Below are 26968 nucleotides of genomic sequence, written 5' to 3'. Positions count from 1 at the left end.
CTTTACATTGGATTAAGTGACAGGAAGTTATTTGCTGGTCCGCTCCTGGAGGCCTCGTTTTCAAAAACTTTTGGAGGAAATCTTCCACCTTTCTGTGTTCCTGCATAAATGCTGGTGGGTGCTCCAAGCATCACTCAGGAGGGGAAACTGTGCTGAAGACCTGTTGGGACTGTGTGATCCATGCCTAACGTGTGGTGTAGGCACTGGTGCAGAGAGGCTGAGCAAACGCCTTGGTTTGACATGGATGCAGAGTGCCTTCTGTTGCCTTGCTCACCAGGAAAACTGTGATGGAACAGTTTGATTTTTTGGAATAGGAGAAGATGATAATTTTATGGTGGCATCCCTGCCAAAACCCTTGAAAGTTCCTACTATATAGGAATGTCAGACCTTTTCCAGACACTTACATCCTTGAAAGAGCTTGGCCATCAGTTAAAAGCACAAATGTTTTTGTAAAGGCGGATGTGACTGACTGGCTCTATGTCTCTCTGCAGTCGGGGTGACCAGATCCTGGAGGCAGATTCAGTGAGTCTGCGTCACGCAGCATTTAATGGAGCCTATGGCATCCTGGGCGAATGTGGTCCAGGTCCAGTTAGCCTCATCATTAGTCGGCATCCTAACCCAAAGGTGAGGAGAAAATTTGTTAGTGTATCTGGGTCATTTTAATTTGGCACTGTAATTTGAGTCTTGCTGTCAGGAAGGCAGCAAATGAAGGATACTGGGTTTTTCTCTCTATGGCCTGCGTTGTGCAAGAAGCCAGACTGTAATGATGCCTTCCAGTTTTGTAAGTTGTAGCAGTGTCAGACTGCCGCTGCTGCTTTGCACTTAGTCACCCACTAATTTTTTCTGGAACTGCTTGTGTGAAGTGTTTCCACTTTTCTTGGTACTTGACCAAGTGACAACACAAATATGACACAAGTCCTCTTCCTTCTTAAAGTTGTTTAATGTCCCATTTTATGGCACAAAAGCTCCACGGTACATTTGGTTGCTGACTGTGTTCACTTCAGTGTTTTCATGTACTTGCAAGAGAAATACCACCACATTTTCTTTCTTCTTGCTACTCTGAGTGACTGTGGCATTTAAACTATGTTTAAACTGCCGAGTTTGCTTAAGAATCTTTCAAATCGTCATGTTTCAGAAAGATTTGACTTTCTAGTCTCTACTTATGCTGAATTCTAATTCATGTAAAGCAATATGTATAGAAATTATTTTTGACAGAACTAACTTGCTTTTGATTTTTAAACATATACTCCTGTAGATGAGTTGTTCCTCTTATAAAATTATATGGAATTTTCCAGTAATAAGAATTAAGTGCATGGCAGTACTTCAGGACAAAATTAGCAAAGTATTAGCCAGTATTAGCCAGTATTTATTCTTGAACCAGAGAAACATTAATTACTAATTACCAATTTAGGTTTTCTTATTAAAAACAAGGAGAAAAGAAATGAAAATTAAAAAGGCAACTAACACCTTGGGAAGTCTAGTATTCACCCAGTAGGCTAGGCGTAGAACATCTTCTGTTGCTGATGTATGCTCGTACAAAGCAGTCTTTGTCTATTTTAAGGTGATCTTTTCTCAATAAATCAATGCATAGCACTTAATTGAGTTAGAATTGTACTGCAATGGCTTCATTTTTTTTCCTTAAGTCTGGTGCTGTTTTATTTGTTTGCAGAATGTGGCACTTTGATGTGATCTTCATGAAGTGAGCAGGCTTTGCCTCCTGGCCTCTGCAGGAGAGTGGCAGGGAGGGAATCTGAATCAGGGGAACAGACCTAAGAGCTGCAAACTAGGTCTTCTTTACTGCATCTTTAAAAACAGTAGCATATCTGGAATGAATCATGTATTTGTAGTGATAAGTAGCCAGACATTTATCTTCATTACATCTACCCTGTTTGAGCTCTGTCTTCCACTTGACTTCAGGTTTCTGAGCAGGAGATGGATGAAGCAATCACATGTACTACCCACCAAGACAGTACGGACGCCAGCTCCTCTCACGTCACAGGTAGCAGCATGTTCCCTCCTAACGTCCTTTTCCAGATGCAGGAGGACTTAAGGACATGCTCTTGGGCTCCCGACATCAATATTTTGAGGACACTCAAACCAGCAGAACAGTTTGGGACATGTAGTCACTCTGTCCACTGCAGAAATTTTAGCAGAAACATCCAGTTCTGATGGATCAGCTCTGTAGCTCATGTTAGAATCAATGTCCTGAGTTGGAAGGGACCCACAAGGATCATTGAGTCGAGCTCCTGTCCGTGCATATGACAGTCCCACAGTTGACACCTCTCTTCAGGATGAATGAAAAGGACAATGTCCCGGTAGGGAAAGGACACCTCAACCTTCTCTGTCAAAGAGAGGATCAAATCCTTTGAAAACCTGGTGAATTTTGACCAGCTGTGGGAGCTGAGGGTGCTCATCATACCTGACCTGGAGAAGCTGGGTGGAGAGGGCTTCTCTGGGACACCACCAACCAAGGAAGAACTGAGTGCTGGAAAGAGAGAAGAGGAAAATTTGCAAGATGCTGGTGGAGGCTGCACGGTGGAGAGAACAACACTGCCACCTGATGCCACCAGCAAAGGCATGCAAAAAGGTCCTGTGAAAAGCAGCCGCACTGAGGGCTGCGCTGCCATCCGGGTCACTGATATCAATTATTTGCTCTGCCAAATGGGCGCTCCTGAGAGCAGGGCCTCATGCACCCTGTCGTAAGCAGAAAGCCCCCTCCGAGATGAGTACACCGTGGTGTGCTGCTGTGGGACTGATGAAGGCTGTCCCGGTTCTGAGCCACAGCCAGACAAGGAGCTGCTGGAAAAAACTAGGAATTGTGAAGCTAATGCACAGGGAGTTTTGGGGCTGTCCGTATCGGACTCCATTACCGCAGGCAAACTTTTCACTGTGAATAAAAACTCTTGAAATAACTATTCTAGGAATTTTAGCAGCTTAAATGAGGATGAGTTTCCTGCAGCAAACTCTCTGCAAGGCAAGCGACCCGTTTCCAAAGTCAATGTATGGAGCTGCAGAGGATTCTCATTCAGACACAGAGTCTGTCATGGAAAACTTCGATAGTGCTGCTTGGGCTGTTCACTGCTGCTAGTGCCCCCGGAGTCTGTACTGTAATGGAGTCAGATGAGGAACAAATTGAGATTTGTTGCATGAATGATGAGCCACAAAAGCCTGCAGAGGAACAGCATCTCACATCTGCAACAAGCTCATCCTCTCTGTCCCTGCTGCACCCTTATGGCAGCAAAGTTTAACAAACCGAGGGCTGTGCAATGTGTGCGTCACTGGAGACACGCAGGAACAATCTTGGCTTGGAACATCACAGTGGTCCCATTCCATGTCCCTCACGGTGTTTGGATGTGTCCTCTGCAGCCTTTTGTCCTCCTTCCTCAGTTTTCCTGACAGAAAAAGACATCCTGGAGAATTCAGTCAGTATTGCTCAAGTTTACTGTTCCTGTAACAACGGTGCCTTAAGTACAGAAGAACAGATGGATGCGGGGAACAGTGATAGACATATGTAGGAAATGCTGTGAATCTGTTGAAGAGGAAGGGAGGTGCGGGCTCCCACCAGGAGACTCACAAGCTCCTGCTGTTCTTCAAGCCTCTGAGCTGGCAGGGTTTTTCCGGCAACACCAGCAGCTCCTGGAGCCCGTGCTGCCCTGGCTCAGCCTGCAGCTGGACGCCATCTATGAGGAGCAGTGGTGGCTGGTGGTGGCAACACAGAGGATGATCCTGTACTCCCTGTGCTGCCACGGGCTGGACGAGGAGGCCCTGGTCCAGTGCATGGAGCCCCAGCTCAGGGAAAATGCAGCACCGCTGGTGCAGGGCCTCATCCAGGTCATCGTGGAGTGCTGCAGCGAGGACGCCTGGAGGCTGCTGTGCTCCTATGGGGCTGAGGATGCGGACTACGGCCGTGCAACCAGCCCCAGCCCCAGCAGCTCCCGCGTGGGGACTCCCGACCCCAGGCTGGCCCCCACCAGCCCTGCGGGCTCCGACGTGGAGGATGAAGCCAGCACGTCAGAGGCCGCCCTGCGCAGGGCTCCCAGCTGCCTTCCATCTGCGCCCGGGCCTGCGCAGCAGGAGCAGCCCCAGCAGGAGCCGGGGCAGGTGGCGCTGGCAGGTCCCTCTGCCCAGGGCTGCAGCCGCAGCCCCTCCGCTGCCGGCCGGGGCACGGACCGCTCGCCCGGGGGGCCCCGGCGCCCCCCAAAGAGGAGGAACCCCGGCCCCCAGGACTCTCCCCAGCCCCGCAAGAGTCCGCCGCGCCGGAGGCACTAGCGGGGTTCCAGCTTCCATTAGTGGAAGCAAAAGCAAAGAAACTTCTGTCTCCCTGACACAGTCTCTGGGTGCTGCTTCCTCCCCCTTCTCCTGGGGCCTTTCCCTGTCCCCGTGCCAACCGTGGCTGGCACCTGCCTGCTGGGGGGCATGGCCATGGGTCCCCACAGCCCCAGGGCCATGTCGGTGGGGCCATCTCCCCAGGAAATCTTGATGCAGCCGCACACCCGCAGCGAGGGCAGAGCAGGCAGGAGCGGAAGCTGGTTTTGCCACAGGTCCCATGAGGACACAATTGGACATCAGAGGTGTCGGTGCCGGTGCCGAGGTCTTCATGTATGTGTGAGCAGAGCTCGGTTTCAGGCATTCTTGGAAGCAGTGGAGAAGCCGGGTATGGAAAAGAGTGACCTGTCTAAGAATGGGCTGAATACCCCACTGAATTCCAGTTGCTAATGCTTCTCATGTTCTACAGCTGTTGACACCACCAGTTCCTCAGCGCTCCAATCCCTTGGCGCTGCCAATGTATGGGAGCAGCGAGTGTCACAGCCATTTGCCCTGCTGCACCTCGTAGGCTCATGATAGGGAAATAAAGGACAGAAATGGAAAATGGCATATGGAGTACAGCCCCCATGTGTCACGGAAGCTGTAGAGCTCTGGCAGCCATTGCTTCGTATCATAGCTGTGCTTTCCTGGAGGTTGCGCACCACCTCTTAAACATTTCTCCAAAAGGCATCTCCATAAAACAGCAGCCTATCGATACATTAAATGAAGGACTGAAAGCATGAATGCCTGAGGAAATTGTGTTAGGAAATGCTGAAGAAGATTAAGGCAGCACATGCGTGGGGACAACCAGACAACTGGGGAAGCCTCGGTGCTCTGCAAGCACCGTTCGGCACGAGTGAAAACACAACGGTGTCTGCTCAACAATGCAAAACACAGCACCAAGCGGGCTGCGGGGTCTGTCCCTGTCCCCTCGGCCCCCCATAGCTCCATCTGTGATGTCACAGCTGTGAGGTCACACTGTGCGGGGCCAGGCCCCTGTGAAGTGCAGGCTGGCTGCCCTGCCCCACGGCACTTTGGGCCACAAGCTCGTGCCTGTCAGGAGCTCGCCCTGTCCTGCTGGCTGTGTGCCCGTGGCAGGCGCTCAGCTCCCGGCAATCGGTTTGAGACTCTCGCCCAAGTGGTCTCCCCTGAGCAGGCAATAGCCTTGCAACAGAAGGAGGACCCACAGGCTCGCAGGAGACCTTAATTTCTCCCCAAGATGGGGAGAAGAAGGGCTCCTGCCAGACTGCAAAGCACTGGCCTGGCAAGCAGGCCAGCTGCTCAAAGTATGGAGGGCATACGTGCAGCTGGGGCCACTCAGGTCCTGCAGAACAGGTACGAGGAGTTTGTTCCTCCTGGGGACATCAGCTGGTGGGTGGGACACCCAGAGCGTAATGTGTGGCTTGGGGGACAGTATGGAGAAGCCGGCAAGGGCTGCGGGCAGAGCTTGAGAAACCCACTGTGAGTGGGGAAGAGGCTCAGCTGAAAGCGCCCCTACCCCCCAGTGCCAAACTGCACGGTCCTGCTGTGCAGGGTCCCACCAGGAGACTCACAAGTTCCTGCTGTTCTCCAGGCCTTTGAGTGGCCTCCCCAGTGGCAGGCTGGTGCTGTGGGGCTGGGGGGCAGTTGTGCTGAGAAGCGGTTGTGCTGCCCCGCTGCTGCTGCTGCTTTTTCTGCTTCTTCTGCCCTGTCTCACCACGGCAGGGACGTCTCCTGGGAGGCTTCCCAAAGCCTGTCTTCTGGCCAGGTTCTTGGCTCATGTGGCACAGAGCTGATGCAGAGATTGGCCCTATCTTCTCCCTTCCATAGGCGCATGCCCTCCCAGGAGGACCAGGGCACCAACTGCAGAGGGCCACCACGCTGCAGATGCAGTGCTGGAGAAAATGAAGGTAACTCACAGCTGCCTTTCAGCCCATGTTTACACCAAGCGTGCCTGGTTTGGTCAGCACCCATAGCCCTGCAGGACTAGTGGCATCCCTTCCCAAGGGAGGCCTGGGGCCTGCGTGACCACGGGGAGCCAGCTGACATGTCCATGCCTTTGTGGGATACTGTCGAAACCACGGGGTTCCCCAGGATGGTAGAAGCTGAGAGGCCAAAGCATCATCCACCTTTCCTCCCTCCCTCCCCAGCCACACCGCCGGTGCCCGGCCTGCCAGGGGATCCTGCCGGCCCTTCGTCCTCCACCCCCAGGGTGCAACCAGCACCCATAAGCCTGGCCCTGCTCCTGCCCCAGGGAGGGACAACCAGCGCCCACCTCCCTGCAGGGCTCTGGCACATGCCCGGCCAGGCATCCTCAAGAAGGGTCCTCAGCCTCTGCTCTGGTTTCTTTGCCCAGGCTTGGTCTTCAGCATTGCTTACCGGCTGGCAGCCGCCGTGCTCTCCCTCCAGAGATGCATCTGCACAGGCATCTCCATTCTGTGAGTACAACACGTGTCTGGTGTGGACATGGAGATGAGGACGGGGGTGCTGGTGGCTCAGGGCAAGTGGCGGGGAGGCTGGAGCTGCTCCTGACCAGGACATCCCCTGGCTTCCATCTAAATTGCTGCTCCTTGGCTGCTAAGAGAAAAGCCCTCTCTGCAGGACTCTGCCTTGAGCACTGCTAACACCAGGATGTTTTTTCAGGAAAGAGGTGATCACCCTGAAAATGGAAACAGACTCCGCAATCCTCGTTGTGATGAGCCTAGCGGTTTTCAGTGAGTATTTGCCGAGTGCCAGCAGAGGCACAGAGGCACGTGGGCTGTGAGCTTCAGTGAGAGGCTGAGGAGCTGCAGCACCAGTGGGGGCCTTCAAACCTCCCACCTTTGCAGGTCTGGGAGGTCACCAGATGCTTGCTGCATGCAGGGGAAGGGTAGCGTAGCTTTGGGGTGCAAAGCATGTCCAGGAACCGGGGCTCTGCAGAGCCCCAAAGCCCCAGGAGAGAGTCCTTACTTGGATCGGCAGTCTCTCTGCATCCTTTCCCCATGTGCTCAGCCCGTCTCTTATCACCCTGGTGTGGGAGGAGACTGAGCGGCTACGGGCATTGTTAGAAACTCTAGTGAAGCATGTCTGTCTTGGTTGCAGCTGGTGCCTGCTGTGGGATGTCACTGCTCATGTGGACAGCACAGGCAATGAATGTGCAAGAGGTCAGTGGGACAGGAAAGTCTTGCAAAGGAGCTCTGCTGGGGGTGGAGGGATTGAGTAAACTGCCCCATCCTCCGGCTCCAGGCAGTGACCCACAAAATCAGCACCAGCTTCTGCCGTGCCTCCCTAGACACGCTGGCTCTGGAAAGCCCCGGCAGCTCTGGGACTCAGATGAGGGCTTTTCCCTTTCAGATGCTGCTGCGGCTGCCTGCAGCCGAGCTGAGGTCCCTGCGGTAAGAGCCCTCTCCTCTCTCCTGACCTGCAGCAGCTTTGCTGGGTACCGGCAGATGAGCCCACGCTCTTTACGCTCACCTGCACAGCGCCCAGGGCTCGTGCCTTTCACTGCTCCCTGGGCCTTTTGCTAAACCTGGAGCGGGAAGGAAGCACTTGCAAACTGGGGAAAGAAGAGGGGGCTGGAGCACCTCTGTCTCTGCTCCTGCCCGGCCTGGAGCCTCTGGGCTGGGCCAGGCAGCTCTCTGACAAGATCTGCTTTCCTGCTGACTACAGGAACACGCTTGCTCTGTGGAGGGAACAAGCCCAAGAGGTGCAAGAGCTGAGGGATGCGACGGCACGGCTGGCTGCAGAGATCAGTGCTATGATGAAGGTGATCCTGCACTTTGGGCAGGAGGGCTGGGATGAGCAGGGCTCCACACAAGGCCCTTCCTGGGCCAGCATGTGGTCTTTTCCTGCTCAGCCCACACACCCGTCCCTTGCCAGGGGCTGCTGGTTGAGCTGCTCCACTGTAAAGCCCCTTCTGCTGGCCAGGTCTGACGTGGTCATTTCCCTGTTCCTTTCTGTCTTTCCCAGGAATTTCAGCAAATGAAAGACGCAAAGTCTGCAAACATGGGGATGTCTGACTGGGCTCTGAAAACCCCAGGTGCGGATGGGCGCAGGCAGGCAGGGCTCTTATTGCACTGAGCTCGTCGTGCTTAGCGCTCCCAAACGCAGGCTGTGCTGCAGACTCTGCTCTCTGGGGCAGACGGAGGTGGCACAAAACCACAGGGGCCAAGAGCACGACTCCCACGTGCTCAGCCCAGCCCTGCCGTCAGAGCGCCTGCTGGAGCCCCGGCCATGCCCTGGACAGCATTTCTGCCCTCGGCCTTTGCACTGAGCCTCCCTGGGGAACAAAAGGGAGCGGACGGGTCGTTCTCTGCTGTCCACACAGCGAGGCCTTGCCTTGGGACTGCTGCCCTTCCCGTGGGGCTTGCTGCCTCCCAGCACCCGCAGCCCTTCTCATTGTGCTGCTGGGAGAGAAACACCATCAGCAGGCACGGGGATCCCCTCCTTTTCCTGGGGCACCTCTGAGCATGCGGTGCTGCCTGCAGGGCTGGCAGGCAGTCCCCCAAGTGTCCTGCAGCCACCAGCTCCTCCAAACCTGAGGCTTCTTGTAGTCAGCTGCTCTCTTTTGCCTTCAGGAGCTGTCATCGACCTGCAGAAATCGTCCAACCGCTGCACAGGGTTCTGTAGTGTGTTTTGGTTCCTGTGTGCTCCACCGCACCTGGATAGCTTTGTGCAGGTAGAGTAGAAAAAACCCTCAGTGCTGCTTCTCTTGTGTTTGATAAAGTTGGGGGCCAGCCCTGGGGCATCTCCCCTCAGGCCAGTGGTGTTCCTCAAGGCCATGGTCACTGATCCCGTGCATGATGGCTGAGGTCTGACACAGGGTTTGGCTCCCTAGAATACGGCAGTTGCCCTCACAAGGGGCCTGAGCTGCGCTGAGCTTGCTGCCCACCATCCCTGGTCACTGCTGGCTGAAGGAGCTTCTCCTTCGGGACCCCATTTCCCCACCACAGCTCTGACTGTCCCTCTCCCAATGGGGCAGTGCAGCGTGGGGGAGGCTGCAGAGCTGCTGGCCAAAACAAGAGGTTTCCTGAAAGCCCTGACTCCGGTGCAGGGTATCGGATGGTTCCCACTGGCTGGCTGTTGTTCTCTTTTCAGAACCAGGAGCACAGCCGGGCGCTTCTGCCGGCTTCCCAACACACGGCTCGTGTGGAGCACGAGCCCAGACCACGGGCGCAGTGCCGACTGTGCTTCTGGCTGCACAGGAGCCCAGCGGGGCCCATCACGGCCTCATGTTCATTGCTCTTGGCCTCTGCTTTCAGCCGGACACATCCCCGGGATACTGCTGGCCGTTCCAAGGGTCTCGCAGTGAGGTGCTAATCCGGTTGCCCACACAAATACAACCAACAGCTATCGTCATACAACACACCTCAAAGGCAGCCTCTCCACCGGGGACTGTCAGCAGTGCCCCCCGAGATTTCACCGTCTCTGTAAGTCTCTGCCGGGCACTGGGAGTGGGGACCGGGCACGGGGAAAAGCTGTAATGGGGACTTGGCGCTCTCTGCACATCTGCCGAGGTTGCTGTGCTCCCAAGCTCTGCTGTTCCCTGAGGGGACATTGCAAGGGACACATGCGGCAGTGGCCCCCCTAAGATCTGCTCAGCGTGTTTTGGCCCAGCACCTCCAGGACCCTGAGCACGAGACAAGGAGGAGACTCAGCCCCACTGCATCCTGGGCCAGACTGTGCTGGAGCCGCAGGAATGCGGTTCGGATCACGGGCCTGGGTCTGGCACGAGCCTTTTCCCGTGGTCGGGTCGAGTGTGACCTGCTCCCCTGTGCTTTATCTCCAAGGGACTGGATGAGGAAGGCGAGGAAGAAACTGCGCTGGGGAGGTTCACCTACACTGTGAAGAAAGACCCGCCGCAGACCTTCCCTCTGCAGGTGCAGTGAGTGTGTGTGGGCAAGAGGCCAGGGCAGAAACACTGTTGGCAGCAAAGTCCCTTGCACAAGGAGTGTGGACGGTCCCTGCCGGGGCAAGGGCCTGACCCCAGGCCAGAGACACATTGGCTGGATCGGGAGGGAGAGTGGCATCCGTCAGGGCCGCAAAACCAGAGCAGGGGCCACATTGGCCCCACAGCCATCGGGGTCCCTGGAGCTGCCTGGCTGCACCCACCGGGCAGGTGGTGGCAGGGAGGACACCCAGCACCTTGCCCCGGCAGCAGGACTTTCCCCAGGCCAAGGCCCCAGCACCAGCGAGCCTCAGGTTTCCAGAGCTGCCCACCACGCTCCCTGCAGCCCAGAGTTTGCTCTGCAGGGCACAGGGTCCTTTGCCCCCTGGGTGGGAGAAGGGAAGGAGGAGAAGCTGCCACCTCAGCCAGGGCGGGAGCTGGTCCTGGAGCAGGGGACGGGCTGGCACAGGCAGACGTGTGGAGCCTGCTCTCACTCCTTACACCGCAGGAGTGACACTGCTTTTTGCTGTGGTTTCTTTGCAGAATGGGATCCCCAGAGCCTTTCGGTTTCTGAAACTTGTCATACAGAGCAACTGGGGAAAACCAGGTTACACCTGCATTTATCGAGTGCAGGTGCATGGGAAGATCGTGGAAGCGAATGACATTGGCAAGACAGAGGTGGGGGCCTTGCCCCAATGAGAATTAAAAGTCAAATGGAGAAACAGAACAGACGATGTGGCTGTTAGTCTGGTGCACAGCAGTGTTGTATCACAGGCCCTCTCAAAGCTGCCACCTTCTGCCCTTTGCAGGCTGAGGCCTTCCTCCGGCTTTCCGCCTTCCCTCTGCCATGGGGACGTTTCCTAGCTGAGCAAAAGGAGATGATGCTCCTGTAGCCTTTCCTTGCCACAGTTTCCTGACAAAATCCTTTGGCAAAATCCTTGTTCCCCATCTTGCCCAAGGAAGCAATTTTAGGAGCCTGGCAACTTTTGGGGGTCATGATCCTCAAGGCACTGGGCTGTTTCACTCGGGGGACACCTTGGCTCTGGGGACTGGGCCCAGTGGGTGCCCTCATGGGGTTCAGCCATGTTGGGACCCATGAAGAGTGTCTGAGGTGCATGAGGAGGCCTGAGGAGCCCAACTGCTGAGGAGGGGGGATCTTGGCTCAGCTCCCTGTGCCCATGTGCCCTCCCAGGCACAGTCCTCACGCCTGACAGGGACCTGGCACCTCAGACAGTAGGGCCCAGGCCACAGCTTCTTGTGCACAGACATATGTGTGTGAGGGCCTGTACAATGTGCAGGCTGTGGGTGGCCATTGTGGTGGCATGCATGCCAGGGAACAGGGCATCGCCAGGAAGTAGCCAGGAGAGATGGGAGATGGGTCACAGGCCTGTTGACCCAGACAGGACCCAGGTATTCACGTATATGGCCAACAGCTCCAGATCTGCCCATCGCTTGGAATCAACACTCCAGCTGAAGTGGGACTTCTCCAATCCACCATGCAGGGGGATGGAAGGAGAGGTGTCTCTATCCCAGCCTATGGAGCATGGCATTGGTCCTTGCCACAGCAGGGAGGGAAAATGAGGTGTAGTGCTGAGGCCCCGAGCACTACCCAACTATCTGTTGGTGAAGTACAGCTGGTGCCTACCAGATGACTACTCAGACTATTCCTGTCTGGGCAGCTCTGCCAGCACCTTTCCATGGGGCCACTTTGCCACTACCAGGTGCTGTCTTTGTGTGAGGGGCTGCCCTTTTGGTCAGAGCACCTGCTAATATTCACTTGGCAGCCCGCTGCTGATAAAAACTGTTGCTTGGGCTCCCCAGGCCATTCTGGTGGCCAGGAGCTCCACTCGAAGCACAGAACGAGCCCTGGTGCTCCACCACAGCAGAGTGCACATGTTTCTGCAGGGGACTCACACTGAGCGCTGTCCCTCTGCAGCTCCTGGGCTGATGCTTCAGCAGCGCTGCCCATGGGGACAGGCCAGGCTCCTGGTCACTGGGACAGCAGCCTGAAGCAGGACCCATCCCAGTTCTTCCCCTCCAGCCAGAGTGCTCTGGGCTCTCCTCTGGCTCTCTGCTGTCCTCCTCTGCAAGAAAACCTTCCAAAGAGCTACGTGACTTTTGCTGAGTAGCAGCACAAAATGACAGTATGCTTGTTTAAGAAATTACATCAAGAAGCTGACCCGGGGAGGGGGCACCAGGCTGCAAAGACCCCCGGGCACCACTAGAGAGCCCTGACGAAGACTCTGCAATACCAAAGATGGACTTCCGGGAAAGGGCGGGGTAAATAGTTTGTTTAATACATTAACTAAGCAGGCAAATGAATATGCAATAGGTATATTTAATAAATAGCAAGAAGTGTGAATGATGTGCACGCTCGATTAAAGGACCAATCCTCCGAGCGTCTGGCGTGCTGTAATAGAAGTGCCTGGTTTTTAACCTTTTCAAAACAGTGTTAGAGGGTCTTTTTGACGACTTTTCAGCATCACTCCCTGCTGAAATCCTCACCACAGTTCAGGATCGACAGTGGGAACAAGCTGAGGCGGGACTGAGGGCCCCGGGGGCAGCCGAAATGGGGCTCCTGGACAGATGTGTGTGCGGAGTTCGGTCGCGGCCAGTTCGGGCAGTGATGCTCGCTGATGCTTTACTTTCTAAAATGCGACTTGCCTTAGTTACCTTCCCCTCCGCCCGGTGTAAAGGACGTTGACCTACCTGCCCCCGGCTGACAGTCAGAAAAGCCGCCACTAAAAGCCGCCACTGTTTTTCCGTGAGAAAACCGACCTCAGCTCCCCCCACCCCGCCACAGTCCCGCTTCCCGTGCCGCTTCTCCGCGGGGGGCGGCCGAGGCGGCGCTCCCCGGGAAGGCGGCGCCGCGCTCCTGCCGGGCCGCGCACCGCTCCTCCCGCCGCTCCTGCCGGGCCGCGCACCGCTCCTCCCGCCGCTCCGCTCCTCCCGCCGCTCCTGCCGGGCCGCGCACCGCTCCTCCCGCCGCTCCGCTCCTGCCGGCGCTCCTGCCGGGCCGCGCACCGCTCCTCCCGCCGCTCCGCTCCGCCCGGGCCGTGCGCCGCTCCTCCCGCCGCTCCTGCCGGGCCGCGCACCGCTCCTCCTGCCGCTCCGCCTGGACCGCGCACGGCTCCTCCTGCCGCTCCGCCTGGACCGCGCACGGCTCCTCCCGCCGCTCCGCTCCTCCCGCCGCGCCGCCCGGGCCGCGCACCGCTGCTCCTGCCGGCGCTCCGCCCGGGCCGCGCACCGCTCCTCCCGCCGCCCCGCTCCTGCCGGGCCGCGCACCGCTCCTCCCGCCGCTCCTGCCGGGCCGCGCACCGCTCCTCCCGCCGCTCCGCTCCTGCCGGCGCTCCGCCCGGGCCGTGCCCCCGCAGCGGCAGCATGGTGGTGCGGCCGGTGCTGCGCGCCGTCATCATGGGCCCCCCGGGCTCCGGGAAAGGCACCATCTCAGCTCGGATTGTCAAACACTTCGGGATGAAGCACCTCTCCAGCGGCGACCTGCTGAGGGACAACATGCAGAAGAAGACAGGTGGGAACGGGGGCAGCCCGCAGCGGAGGGGGAGCGGGCGGCGGTCCCGATCCGCCCCGCTGCCCGCTCCGCGGGAGCCGGCCGCACGCAGCCGGCAGGAAGCGGCCGTGCGACGCGGCCCCGCTCCGCCGGGGCGGGGGTCGGCGGTGCTTCCCCGCGCCCTCCTCTGCTCGGGCCGCCGCTCCCCGCTCGGGGGTCCCGCGGGCGCTTCTCGCAGGGAGTTCGCTGCTCCCCGCTCCCACCCCTGTGCTCTCCCCCGCGCCCCCGCCGGGTCCGGGCGTCTGCCCGCGGCTCTGCCCGCAGGCCGCAGGGCACCCGGGCGGGCCTCAGCGCTACAGCCGGTGGTGTCCGAAAGCTGTCACTCGGCGTCCTCTTTCTGTGTGCATCTGAGGTTTATCTCGTTTTCGCGGTTTTGTAACACCTAGTTGTTCCTTGCCTTGCTGCTTTTCGTAAGCACACAGCATTTCTTGTACGTGTTTGATAGTCTTCCAGCCGAAACATTCTGAAAGGGAAAAATATTTGTGCTTTTAACAGACGGAGTGAGCGGAGGAGTTCTGGGCAATCTGATTTTTTCAGGCACTTAGCAGCTGTTCCAAAATCAGAAGGCCTTGTCCTGGACTGGCAGGCCTAGCCCCAGTGGTGCTTTCCAAAAACAATGGGCAAAGCTTTACAGCTGCTTACCTTGTGCGTTTAATGCTGTTGTTACCTTACAACAGGTTCATATTGCGGTTAGGTTTCAGCGTGGCCTGTGTTTGCACACTGACTTGCTTGTATTAAGTAAAGATGTGAATTATACTTACCATATTTTACTACTTTGCTGTCAGTTTGGATGGGAAACTGAAATGAGGTTTTTAAAAGTTTGTGTTTCTATTTTAAATCATAACTGTTTTTTTAAAAACATATTTTACGTAGCTTGACCTCTGGCTCTCTGTTCAGATGCCACAGCCTCTCTCCGGTGACTGTTGCAATGATGAAGGGTCCCCTCCCAACTTCTGCATCTGCTTTTCTTCACGGTGGGGTTGAAAACCTTGCAAGAACCATTTCAGGTTGCATGTGATGAAGTGAGAATATTGTTATTTCCAGCACTTTGAAGCTGCAGAGGACTGCACTAACTCGTGTCCCTGCAGTATTGTGATTAGGTAGCTGGCAGTCTGGGGTTTGGAAGCTTTTGAACATTTTTGAAGGTGAAAAATTATCTGTATTATGCAATAAGTTGTGATGGGATTTCCACATCTCTCTTCACACGAATCTGTTTGCTCTGTAAGAACAATGACTTTGGCTTAGTTGACTGACTTCACTGCAGTTGATATCTAGAAGTTAAACATTTGCTAGGAGCACCACCTGTGCAGGCATATCTGATCACATTCTTGCTTGGTCTGTTTGGTTGCACACATGTCAGTTTTTATTTACAGAGCGTCCCAAAACCAAAACTGTTGGTGTTACGAACTTTCAGTGTAAGACCTAGTGAGAAAGGAGGGTATTCGAGAAGCTAAAGGAAATATTTTGCTTACTAAATACTTCAGGTTTTGTGCTTTTTCAGTGTCTTAGAAGCACGATCAAAGAGCAAGATCAAGCTGAAGGATGTGTGAAAATAGAAGATTGCAAGTGGAAATATCCCATAGCTTGATTTGAGAGGGACCCATGAAGTAGCAGAAAGAAAAGGATTTGGCAAAGTGTTCTAGGTGGGTTGGACAGATGAAAGAATGGGAAGCACAACCAAGATGTGAAATCAAAATGTAGCAGACACGTTTAAACCCTGAATGTGAGGGGAGAAGCCTGTGGAGGTTCTAAGAGATGATAGAGTTTGAATTAGCTAGCATAGAACTTACAGGAATCTGCTACAGAGTTTTTCGTTCACTAATTAAGCCAGATGAAGATCTGTTTTAGTTTTATTGAAAGTGAGTCACTCATTGCAGAAACGGTCTCCAAAGGATTTGAGATGAATACTGAGATAGCGGGAGTGAGTGTTACACTGAAGGAGGGAGGGGGACTGAGAGGCAACTTAAGAGAGCTCGTTTCGTGGAGGTGAAGAGTTTATGCATTTTGATTATAATAGCAGAGTCCTGCAAATTGGGCAGTTAAAATGGTTGGAAAAGTAAACACCGTTAGCAATAGCTATACATTTGCTGCCTTGCGAAAATGGACTTGTTGAAAAGTCCTGTGGAACATGTTGAGTGTCCTGACCAATTTGCAGTTGTTACTGTGTTGTGCTGCTTTTGGAGGGTCTGTGACCACCTCTCTAGTGCTTAGCAACGTGTTGTCTGAATGTGGCTGGAGCTTGTATGCTCTAATGTGGTTACGGCATGCCAGTCTTTTGCAACACCTTTAAACCCCCAACAACCGGCCAGGGGGAAAGCAGCTATGGTCTAGTATACAAACTTTTTGTCCTAACAAATAACTATGGGTACAGTTGTGCCTAGTTTATCTTCTGTAATAGTGACTTTCTGAACAGCCTGAGGTTTGTTCAGAGAGGTAACGTGTTTCCAGCTCTGCTGGTCTAATAACAGGACCTTACAGCTTGCTCTCCTCTAAACCTGTCTGGGCCCAAAAGCTCAGCTGTCTTCCCAAAGCATGTTAGTGCTGTTCTCTATCACCTTTGCCTTGTGCACACTCTGAGATCGTTGTGGGTAGAGCAATGCTGCACTGTAAATCAGTAACAGATCCAAGCCTCGAGCGCATGTTAAACTATCTAGATGTGATTTCTTCCCCCTCCCAGCCTACCTCTGCAGGGTGTATAGTTCAAAGTGTGCTAGAATAATAAGTACGACTTGCTGACCTTGCAGAAGGGAGATGGAGAAAAGCTGGATGCCTTGTAGCCAGGAGAATCTCACCTTCTTTCCAGTTTGTGATGTGCTGGAGGGCTCGGGCACCACAGTCTGACTCCCACATTTTGATGGTTATTTGAAGTCTGACTGAGGTGCATAGTGGCAATTTCTAAATGGTCTTCAGACTTTTCAAAGTCTGACTATAGATGTGAACACCAAATAATGGCAAATTTTCCTTTATTAATTCCCACCCCAGCACCAAAGCTACTGTTTGCATTACTTGAGGGCATCTATTGCTTTTCAGTTGCCTTGTCTGAAGAAGGGCCTCTGTACTATTGCACGTTGCAGTGCCGTATCAAGTAGGAACTGGCGTTCTTCATTGCTTTCTGCTAAAAGTGGTTATATCTTGTATGCCAGCCCCTCTCAACTTCTTTTCTGTTTAGTTTACTGTAACTAGATCTGAGTTGGCTGCAAGTAGAGGCTTCTGCAGATCTGCAATACTGATCTAGCTGCTATTCTGGGTGACTTACATAACTGGGTAATTGTTTCATAAGTGAAAGCCATGGAGACGTTGCGCCCAGGACACAAACCAGGCAGACGAATTTCTCCCTGGCTGTACCCGTGATGTTGATGCCGCTGCCAGGAGCGTGGCGTGATATCCGGAACTGTGGTGTGCGGATGGCGTTTTAGCGACCCAGTGGGCTAAATGAGTGCTGTTAAAGGTTAGTCATTTCCAGGGGAAAATCATAGTGTCTGCGCACTCCCGTAATTAGTTTACAACATCTATAAACATCCTCTTGTAACTCTAGTAGTTGTAAAAACAGATACCTGGCAAGGATGTCCTGCTGCATTCTGCTCTCTTAAACACCAAAGGCATTTCTCTTCATAGTAAAGTCATACGTTAATAACTAGTCACTAAACTGAGAAAATGACTTTATTGGCAGGAAATCTTAAAGCTGATATCTTAGCGAACTTCTGTGCACTTCTTATTTTGAAGACTCTTCTACCTAATAGGCTCTCTTTGATTTTCAGAACCTAATACTTGAAATACTTACTAGTAAAATTTTTCTGAGTGTGTGGGGATAAAGGTATGCTGGAAATCCTTTTGTCATCTGTAGAACTACTGACCGATCAAATTAATCTGATACATATTTGCATATGCAGATCCTAAGTGATCACCTGCTTTTGAATTTCAGCAAGCACACTGTCTGTGTTGTTTACAGGTTACTGTGCTGCACTGTCCAGAGCAAAACTTTTATTTTTGCAGGCTTGTGGGCTTTTTTCCACTTGCTGGAGGTCAGAGATAGTATAATGTGACTTCTTTTACTTTCGCAGAAGTTGGAATCCTTGCCAAGTCCTACATTGACCAAGGGCAGCTTATTCCAGATGACATCATGACACGACTAATGCTGAATGAGCTAAAAGGTCTAGATCGGTACAACTGGCTATTGGACGGTGAGTTAGCATATTGGATATCGCTGTATACGGAGAGAAAATTGCACTGGAAAGGTTGGAGTAGTGCTTTAGTCACTTGTGTGTAGCTACATTCCAGTAGCCATCCTCGAGTCGTAGTAACTAGACGGGACTTGCCGCGAGCTTGTTGTCAAACGCTCAGCAGCTGGTCTGCCCCAGTTTCTGTGGCTGTGAGGTGCTTTGGATGCATCCCGCCGTCAGAGGCACGTTTAGCTCGGATGTATCCCGCCTTCTGGGGTGTTTAATTCATGTTGGAAAGGGTAGTTCAACATTGCAGTAACATTTAAAAACTGACAATTCTGTCAATTCTTATGCTTTATTTCCCCTTTAAAATATGCAATGAGAAGTTTCTTTTTTTAAAGTCCTTTCTTGTTAAAAGTCCTTGGGGAATGGACCACTTTTGAAGAATGAGGGGTGAGGAATTACTTAAATAGAAAAGTAGGTATGTGATGCGGCAACAAGGTAAGTATAGAAAGCAAGTACTGCAGCAGTGCAGTGTGTAATAAATCACTAACACAAACACTGCTTCAGTGCTCTAAAAGGTCTCTCTAATTTGCTCTTTGGTTCTGTTCTCTCAGGTGAATTGTTCTGCAGTTCTACAGCATACGCTTATTGCTCCAGCATTCACAGCAGAGAGAAAGTGCATTTGCTACTGTCTTCATTAACTGAGCAGCTCTTGTTACCCCAGCCCATGGGAGCACAGCTGGATGTGCAGCACAAAGATAGTGTCTAGGCTGGATGTGTGTGGCTTTGGATTCTAGTCACAATGTGTCTCAGTAGATAAAACTAAAAAGTTGTTGGTGCAGCATTTTATTTGGAGTGAAAAATCCACAGCGTTGTCTGTCCCTTAGCGCTTTATGATGTTTCCAGTACAGTGACCTGTTCTGGTGGCTTTAGTCACAGTCACGTTCCTCCTTAGTGAAGACAAAGGCTTAATTCCCGCAGTGAACAGCACAATGAAACCTACTCAGTAAAGGGAAGAGCAGCAGATTTTGTTTTTTCTTTAGTTGCAGGTCCTGTGTACGCACAGTTCCACCCCTGTGGATCTGGATGTGTAGCAGTACAGCTGGGCACGCTGGCAGCTCCTTACAGGAGGATGGTGTGGAGACTGGGAGAGAATAAATCAATTTCTGCTGCATCTTAGTGGCCTTCTTTAAACTTTTGGAGCAGAAATTTTGTTTGCATCAGCATTTCTAATGAGACTCAGTAAATTACACTAGAGGTAGCTCTGGTATAATCAGCTCTGCAGAAACAGTACTATTCTGTTGACTATATATTAAGCAGAAAGTCTTTAGTATGATAACTGCAACTCAGAACAAACAGCAGAGGCCCGCTAGGTCAAACTAAATAGAGTTGCTGAGCTGCTTGTATGCTCACTTAGCCAAATACCTATTTCCACTGCCTTACAATAGGTTGGTGGCTTTGCAAGTCATAGCAGATGAAGCAGTCTGAGTTGTGTGTGGGGGGGTATTATCTGCTTTGACTTATGTGCTGTATAATTAGGGCACTTTTCTCTGTGTTCCCAGATTGTTAATAATTCACCATATCTTGTCACTTATTTTTTATGTATGGAGAGAATACTATCTGCAGCAAACGCTTTTGTAAAGGCATTTCAATTTGTTGAGGAAGTTTCTCATTACTAAGTCCCAAAGCAAACCCATTTTCCAGCTGCATAACTAAGATGTGAGGTGGCAGACTGGCTTGTCAATAGTAAGAAAGAACAGCAGTGCAGGAGTCTTGGCTCTCCCTCTGCTCTTAACACTGAGAAGCACTTCCGTGAGTTGGTATGAACATGAAAGAAACATCACGAGGGCATCTTATCACTCTGATGCAAACCAGATGCATCAGACTTAACGCACAAGCATTAATCAACTCTTTCCTTTTGTGATATGTTAGACAAGACACAATAGCCTTAAGATCATAAAATACGATTTTTTTTCTGTTGTAAGGCTAGTTCTTGGCTGGTTCCTTACTCAGGCAATGGACTCATCAACTAATGTTATGCAAAGAAGAGTTTCTTAAGTTCTTCCCTATCATTTGCCTTTATGGAGAAGTTTACTTGCACAGTATGAAAATTTCAAGCTACTGAAGAGCAAGTAGAGGTATTATTCTAATGAATCTATGGTGCAGTAGCATGTTCTGCAGTAGCTTTGACCTCTAAAGTTCTTGTGGTCAGTTTTTAATTTTAAATTCTGTGTGGAGACCTTGGCTTTCTTGTTTTCTATTTGCCCCTCACCTCCCCAACCTTCTTAAGTTCACCAGATTTCCCTAGGAGGAACATGTGCCTCTGAACCATGTTACTGGAGCCATAGAGTTCACGGGGCAAAATGCAGTGTCTTTAAGTGAGGAGACAGGTTCCTGTTCATCCTGAGTACTGTCACAGTCACCGTCCCTGAGGAGAGTTTGATACACTAGACTTGCCAGAACTCTTTCTAAAGCTGCTCTTTTATGTAAAATTAATCCAAGACTGCCTCTGGTAGTTATACTGGGATTACTGCAACAGAATAAAATAGATTTGTAATGGTCACCTCTTTACACCAGACTTACACAGATGTTTCTAGTTTGTTCCAGACCTCTGAGAGAACTGCCTGTAGCTTTTATTGTTTGAAATGTGTATACAACGCTTTTATTCAATATTACGGTATGTATTATATATGAGTATGCAGTCTTTTTGCATTTGTTAGGCTTTTGGGAAGATCATTAACTGAAATGAGGAAATGGAAGCTGGGAGGCATTTAACAAGTTACGTGTCATGACACACTGAAAAATCGTTGGAAAATATGATGTCTCTTCAACTTTACAGTATGACAATGCTTTTTTCTTGTCTGGTAATTATTTTCTCTAATGACTGTATCCAGGTAATTCTCGTTATAACTCTGGATTTTTACGCAGTTGTTTCCTTTAAAAAGGTTTCCCCAGAACGGTTGCTCAGGCAGAAGCTCTTGATAAACAATGTCAAATAGACACTGTGATTGACCTGGATGTGCCATTTGAGACCATAAAATGCCGTCTCACAGCACGCTGGATCCACCCCGCTAGTGGCAGAGTCTACAATCTTGAATTTAGTCCTCCCAAAGTGCAGGTAAGCAATACACATCAGTGTTGACATTAAATAAATGTTGCATTGCATTTGGTAATTGCAGTAAAATATTCTTTGCTTATGTTGTTGCAAAACACCGTAGCTCAGAGGAAAAAGGCTCATTTAATCTCTTAGGAGCACAGAACCTTTCTGGTAACACTCTGATATTGAAGGTGTATTAGTGACCTGGTAGAAGCTCAAGGTGAAGAACAGTATATTTGTCCCCTGCAGAATGAAACACCATGGTGTTTTGTAAGCTCTTGTTAAAAGCTGTTCTCTGATCTGGAATATTCTCCACCTTGCATGCTGGCATAGGAGTTGGGCCTGGTCTTAGCCTGTTCTGCAGGTTTGCAGCCTGCACAGTCCTAAATGTACCAGAGGACTCATACTTTGTATCTAAGCAGCACACCAAATCATCAGTCAGAGGAATCCACTTAATGGTTTGCCTGTGTTTATATTTAAGCAGGATGGGTATTTTCACGGGAACAGATGTCGTATTGCAAAATTAGATGTAGAAACTTGCCAGTCAAGGAAGCTTCTCAACAGATCAGAGGTTATGGCTTGAGATAGCCTAAAGAGGAACATTAAACTTGCAGACGATAATGGCAAATTGTTACCATAAGATTTTTGAGGAACTTGGGATTAGTGTTAGTGCAACTCAGTTTAAGTTGTGTTTCACTCTTAACTCTAAATAACTTACCTACTGTAGCATCACATTTCACCTGGAAGCTCTATTAAGTTACATCAGAAGCATAGCAGGACTTGTAGTTTTGGGATTTCAGTGTTTCGGGAAAATAGGCCAGCTGAAATAACAGGTGAGCACTGGAAGTGAGCAACTGGAAACACTGCCTTTGTAGTGCTTAAAACTTGGTGGTTTAAGTCATCATTAGTTTTAATTCCAGAAGAATATAGGCAAGCTGCAACAGAGAATTACCAGGTCTACCAAAGAGCAGGCTTCAGCTGCAACAGCTCTGCTACTGGGAACACTCCACTCTGCCTTCCACTAATTAGCAGGCATATCACACCATAGTGGATTGCAATATTTATGTGGAACTATGGAATGGGAGTTTAACAGCTGAAATACAGTTATCTCTGTTATCTCATAGAACTGCAAAATGTTTACTTACTCAGCAGCACCAACAGATTATGGCTTTGGAGTTAACACAAAGCTCAAGGCTCAGTATTTGATGGGTACAAGGAAGGCACTAGTGTGGCTGCCTGTACAGATGCTAAAAGAAACACTTGACTGTTTCAAATGATTGTATTATGTAGACAAACTAAATTTGACCATACAAATCCATCTCTAATATGATACAGATATTCTGGAGCAGATTTTCTTCACACCTTTATGAACAGAGGAGCTTACTGAACATGGATGGTTATTGATTTTCTGAAACTGACTGCCAGAATGCAAGCAGGAAAACATTTTTGTGGTCTAATTGGCTGTGTACTTGGACAATCACTCTTGTTTCCACTCCAAATGTCAGATTAAACTTGTCTTTAGGGAAAATCAGAATTCTTGAGGATTTAGTTAATATGTATAAAGGAGCTAAGAGTGGTGAGTCATATTCTGTGCTTAGATGCAGAATGATTCAAAGCACCTAAGAAGGAACCACCTTTTTATGCCACTAGCTAGGCCTTCATAAGATAAACCAGTGGTCAATAATTTCTTCAGTCATTGCTTGTTTCAAGGCTTAACAGCTCTGTAATCACCCAAAGCACTTCAGTAAATGAGAGGTGAAATGGGTAGTAAAGTAGGAGCTGTCGTAACATTTGGTCCCTACCTCTGTTTACTGAATCCTAGAAAAACTTCATCTGGCTTTTATGTCATTTTTGTACAGCTGTTGCTAAATGATAACTCTTCTGTGATTTAAAGGGCCATTAACTCCTTTCCCCATTTCTATATTGTCAAACAAAAATCCAGCTGGTCACTTGATTGTTTCCTTTTAGCTGGAACATATTACCAACAATATTATTTTCCTTCACATATGAAGCCTTTGTCTATGTATTTCCCATACTCAACAAATGTTCCAGAGAACAAATTAGTCAATTTACTATGACCTGAGAAAATATTCTTAACTGATAGACTGTTTTACTGCAAAGGCAACATCTCATATTCCATATAAGATATGGGCAGTAGTGTTCCTCTTTATAAGCATTTCTTGGCCAACTGGAAACTGACCACAATATAAAATGACACAAACCAAACAGAAATCAGAAACATACACCAGTGTTTGCTTTGAACCATGATTAGGGCATGGATGATATTACTGGAGAGCCACTTGTTCAGCGTGATGATGATAAGCCAGAGACGGTTACCAAGAGGCTGCAGGCTTACGATGCACAAACAAAACCTGTTCTAGAATATTATCGGTAAGTAATAAAATCTATTCTTCCGCAGTCTAAAACTTCTTCTACGTTAGCATAGTGAGCAACAGATCTCTTCAGTTACAGAGATACTGCAATACTGAATGTGTTATGAGCAGCTGTCTATCTTTCATCAACTCAATAAGAAATCAACCCAGTAAACTGAGTACGTTTTCCATTGTTGAAACCTCTTAAGGAGCTTGCTTAGCAAAAGAGCCTTTCACTGCTGCCATATTTGGCTTTACAAGGAGCGCTATGCATTATTCAATACATTAGTGTTCTGAGCAACATAGCTCTCTGGTTAGTAAGGTAACAAAGACAGTTTTGTTTTTTGGGTTTTTTGTAAGATTTATCAATATTTTCTCTTCTGGATGTACAAGTACAAGCCCTCCTAACAAGGGCAAAATGTCAAGAAGTGATACACAAATAGAAAAGCTATTAATGAGGATTTAAAAGTGGCTTTTCTAAGAACAGGACTGCAATGGGCACAGCCAGCAAGACTCTTGAGAAATAAGTGGCTATTTGAAAATACTGCCATTTGCACTGTGGAATAATAACAAATTATTAGTTCTTTTAAGAGCCAAAATTATACATTAAGTTTCTCTTAATGTAAAGCTGCAAATATCACATTGCTAATACACAGATAGTAGGTGGCCACGGTGTAGAGCTTTGTAGTCTTATCTTGCCTAGACAAAGAAATCAGACTCTATGACAATGTCCTGAAGTGACTGACCTTCCTCTGTCTCCACATCTACCACCCTTCATTATGCTCTACCAAAACTGTTGAGCAGAAGACTAGAAGCTCCGTCTTTGGGGTGGTTAAGTTTTAAAGAAGGACCTTTTCTGGACTGAAAATGATTTTCCTGACTTTGGTAGCTTTCTGAAGTGAAAATGCCTCAAAGCACCACAGTAAGACATAGGCCTAAGCTATTATGACCGATAATAACAACACTTTTACAGATAAAACTAGCTACTAGAGCTAATTCGGAATAACTTGATTGTGTCTGGTTCACTTGCTTGTCCTGATGCACCTTCTTTGCTTCTTGAGGTGTAACTTTACAATCCCTGGGTTAGTCACAGTTGTTTGGATGACTGCTGTATAACATGTGCTACGTAACTGCATTGCTGCTTATTTTCACCCTTCACGGTTATTAAGTACTCTGTGGACAGCTGTCAGCTTTATGAACTGATGTGGCCAACAACTCACTGTTTGAGGAACAGAGTAATGCATGTCCAGCCTGCATTCCCAATGTTATGGCTGTTGGTGTTAAGTTGCACACTCCTGCCAGGGCTACCTTGAGGTGAGGTGGAGAACCTGGAACAATTAAGGAATTTGACGTCTGTCGTGCTTTCTTCTTTTTCTTCCTTAGGAAAAAAGGATTGTTGAAATCCTTCTCTGGAACAGAGACCAATAAGATCTGGCCTGATGTCTATACTTTCCTCCAAACCAAGTTGCCAGATGTGAGCCAGAAAGATGCTGCCACTCCCAGGTGAAAACAGGTCTAACTTCTGCTCATCTGTCATAGCTCACAACTGATTAACATGAGATTCAGCTATCAAGAATTTCTCTTGATCTACCAGACTGATCAATAATAAAAGTCTAATGTTGTCCTTAATTTACACTATGAAAAAATTTGTTGCCTGTGGTTCTCACGCTAATGCTGTAATTTTTTATATTAAATATATGTTATTTTTATAATATAGCAACTGACTATAACAAAAGCAGCTGCTCTTGTGTCTCTTATTTAGAAAATATTTATATTTGCAAATACTGATTGGTGAAGGAAACACATTTCAGAATACAGCTTAATTACAAAGCACAGTGATGGATTTACTTACTCATGGAATATAGTGTGAAACGATGATAAGGACATGAAAGCACATTTCTTGAATGTGTGATTAGTTGGGGCCAGCCAGAAGCTGAGGGGAGCCATGACCACCGCTCTTAAAAGAGCCATTTCAGACCAGAACTGGCATATACATATGGTTGATCTCATAGAAGTCACTCACCCTCTTTTAGCTTTGCTTGCACATACGGTAGTTGATTTGGCTGGGCCTAAATTACCCTTAACACTTGCTTGGATGATTGGCTTATTACTATGTTTATATTTCAGCCCTCAGAGAAGCTGTCTTCCAGCAATGAGAAATGAAGTTTCAATGATATATAACACATTTGGTAAGGCCTCTGTCTTTGTGCAGCTGTATATGAATTTATTAGTAAAATGACAGCAGACACTGACCAGATTATGTGTAATCTGGTAAACCTGTAGCTAAATGATCCCAACTAGTGAACGTGTCTTTTCTACTATCTTTGGAAAAAAAACAAACAACCAAACTGCTTATTGATGCCAGTGCCAGGATTTTCAGTGGTCAAATTCTTAACTTTGCCATATTACTGTAGTAGGTTTTACTGTAGCAACTGGACCGGTTTTCATGAGTTCATACTACTCATTCATGTCTCTGACCAGCTCTTCTATTTATTTATTCACTAGATAACTGGAGTTACAAACCTCCTCAGGCCACACTTTTTAACAGCCCAGGAAATGCAGACATTACTATTTTTCAGTGACATCTCCTAGCCCTTTTTTTTTTTTATGCTCACCAGACTGGGAATTTCAAGAAAAGTCAGCAAAATCTGAGGAACAAATAATTCTGTGCAGGCAGTGTCTGAGGTAGCTGTGTCCTACTAATGCAAGTTCCAATCTCCTTGTGCCGTGGCTATTTGTAGACAACTACAGCGCTGCAGTGCTGATACACCTTGGACTACATATGCACGTCTAGTTTTAACATTATCAATAGAGACATATTTGAGTCTAAAAAAGATGGTCCTTGTAGAATTTGTAAAGCTGTCCCACTACTACAAATGAACAATATGGGCAGCCGTTACCACTACAGGCAGCCTTCCTAACATATTAAAGAAACTTGGCAAAAGGCTGACCACAGAATCACACAATGTCAGGGATTGGAAGGGACCTCAAAAGATCATCTAGTCCAATCCCCCTGCTGGAGCAGGAACACCCAGATGAGGTTACACAGGAATATGTCCAGGTGGGTTTGAATGTCTGCAGAGAAGGAGACTCCACAGCCTCCCCAGGCAGCCTGGTCCAGTGTCTGTTACCCCTACTGAGAAGAAGTTTCTTCTCAAATTTAAGTGGAACCTCTTGTGTTCCAGCTTGACCACTTGTACTTTAATCTTCAGACATGTCTATATATATATATACATGGAGGCTATAGACTGAGTCTAGACATGCACTGTCCTGGTTTTGTTAAAAACAAGACCAGTTCTCTTTTAGTGAATTTTCCTTTCAGCTAAGTTATTCTAAGTAACTGCACTTTTATGAATTTAGCTACATGTTTTTTGGACACTGTGCTCCAAAGCTGATAAGGGCAACCAATGGAATGCAGAAGAAGCCCCATGTTTAGATATATTGCTATAACAACCAAGAAGACTGATAGGACTTTGAATGTCCCGTTGCGAGAGGGGCAGACAGAACAGGTGACTAAAACTGACCAATGTGTATTCCATCCCATACATGTCATACACCCTATGAAAGAGGGAGATCACAAGGATCTCGCTCTCTTTGACTACGGCTGGGCTGGCATCT

The 26968-nt window shown here is 49.4% G+C and overlaps 1 protein-coding gene across 2 annotated transcripts; it reads left to right on the top strand.

Annotated features, from left to right (window-relative positions):
- The first annotated feature begins 13364 nt into the window (after nt 1–13364).
- On the top strand, nt 13365–25079 carry AK3 (adenylate kinase 3). Of its 2 annotated transcripts, none has more exons than XM_082075591.1 (5): nt 13365–13679; nt 17780–17899; nt 20827–20999; nt 23251–23369; nt 24734–25079. In XM_082075591.1, exons 1-5 carry the CDS (start codon nt 13532–13534, stop codon nt 24855–24857), a joined length of 684 nt encoding a protein of 227 aa, XP_081931717.1. In that variant the 5' UTR covers nt 13365–13531; the 3' UTR covers nt 24858–25079. The 2 variants fall into 2 exon arrangements, with proteins under 2 accessions (XP_081931717.1, XP_081931718.1); XM_082075592.1 differs by lacking the exon at nt 13365–13679 and adding an exon at nt 14929–17166.
- The last annotated feature ends 1889 nt before the right edge of the window (nt 25080–26968 follow it).

This window comes from Streptopelia decaocto, assembly GCF_964273445.1.
Source record: "Streptopelia decaocto genome assembly, chromosome: Z".
In the NCBI taxonomy this organism is placed as follows: domain Eukaryota; kingdom Metazoa; phylum Chordata; class Aves; order Columbiformes; family Columbidae; genus Streptopelia; species Streptopelia decaocto.
The sequence above is the reverse complement of the archived record's forward strand: the minus strand, read 5'-3'. Positions and strand labels throughout refer to the sequence as shown.

What these genes read in the sequence shown, in the direction of transcription:
- AK3 (XM_082075591.1), top strand. Translation starts at nt 13,532, where the DNA reads ATGGTGGTGCGGCCGGTGCTGCGCGCCGTCATCATGGGCCCCCCGGGC. An exon ending in CAACATGCAGAAGAAGACAG is followed by an intron (nt 13,680 to 17,779) that starts GTGGGAACGGGG and finishes TTACTTTCGCAG; the next exon opens with AAGTTGGAATCCTTGCCAAG. An exon ending in GTACAACTGGCTATTGGACG is followed by an intron (nt 17,900 to 20,826) that starts GTGAGTTAGCAT and finishes TCCTTTAAAAAG; the next exon opens with GTTTCCCCAGAACGGTTGCT.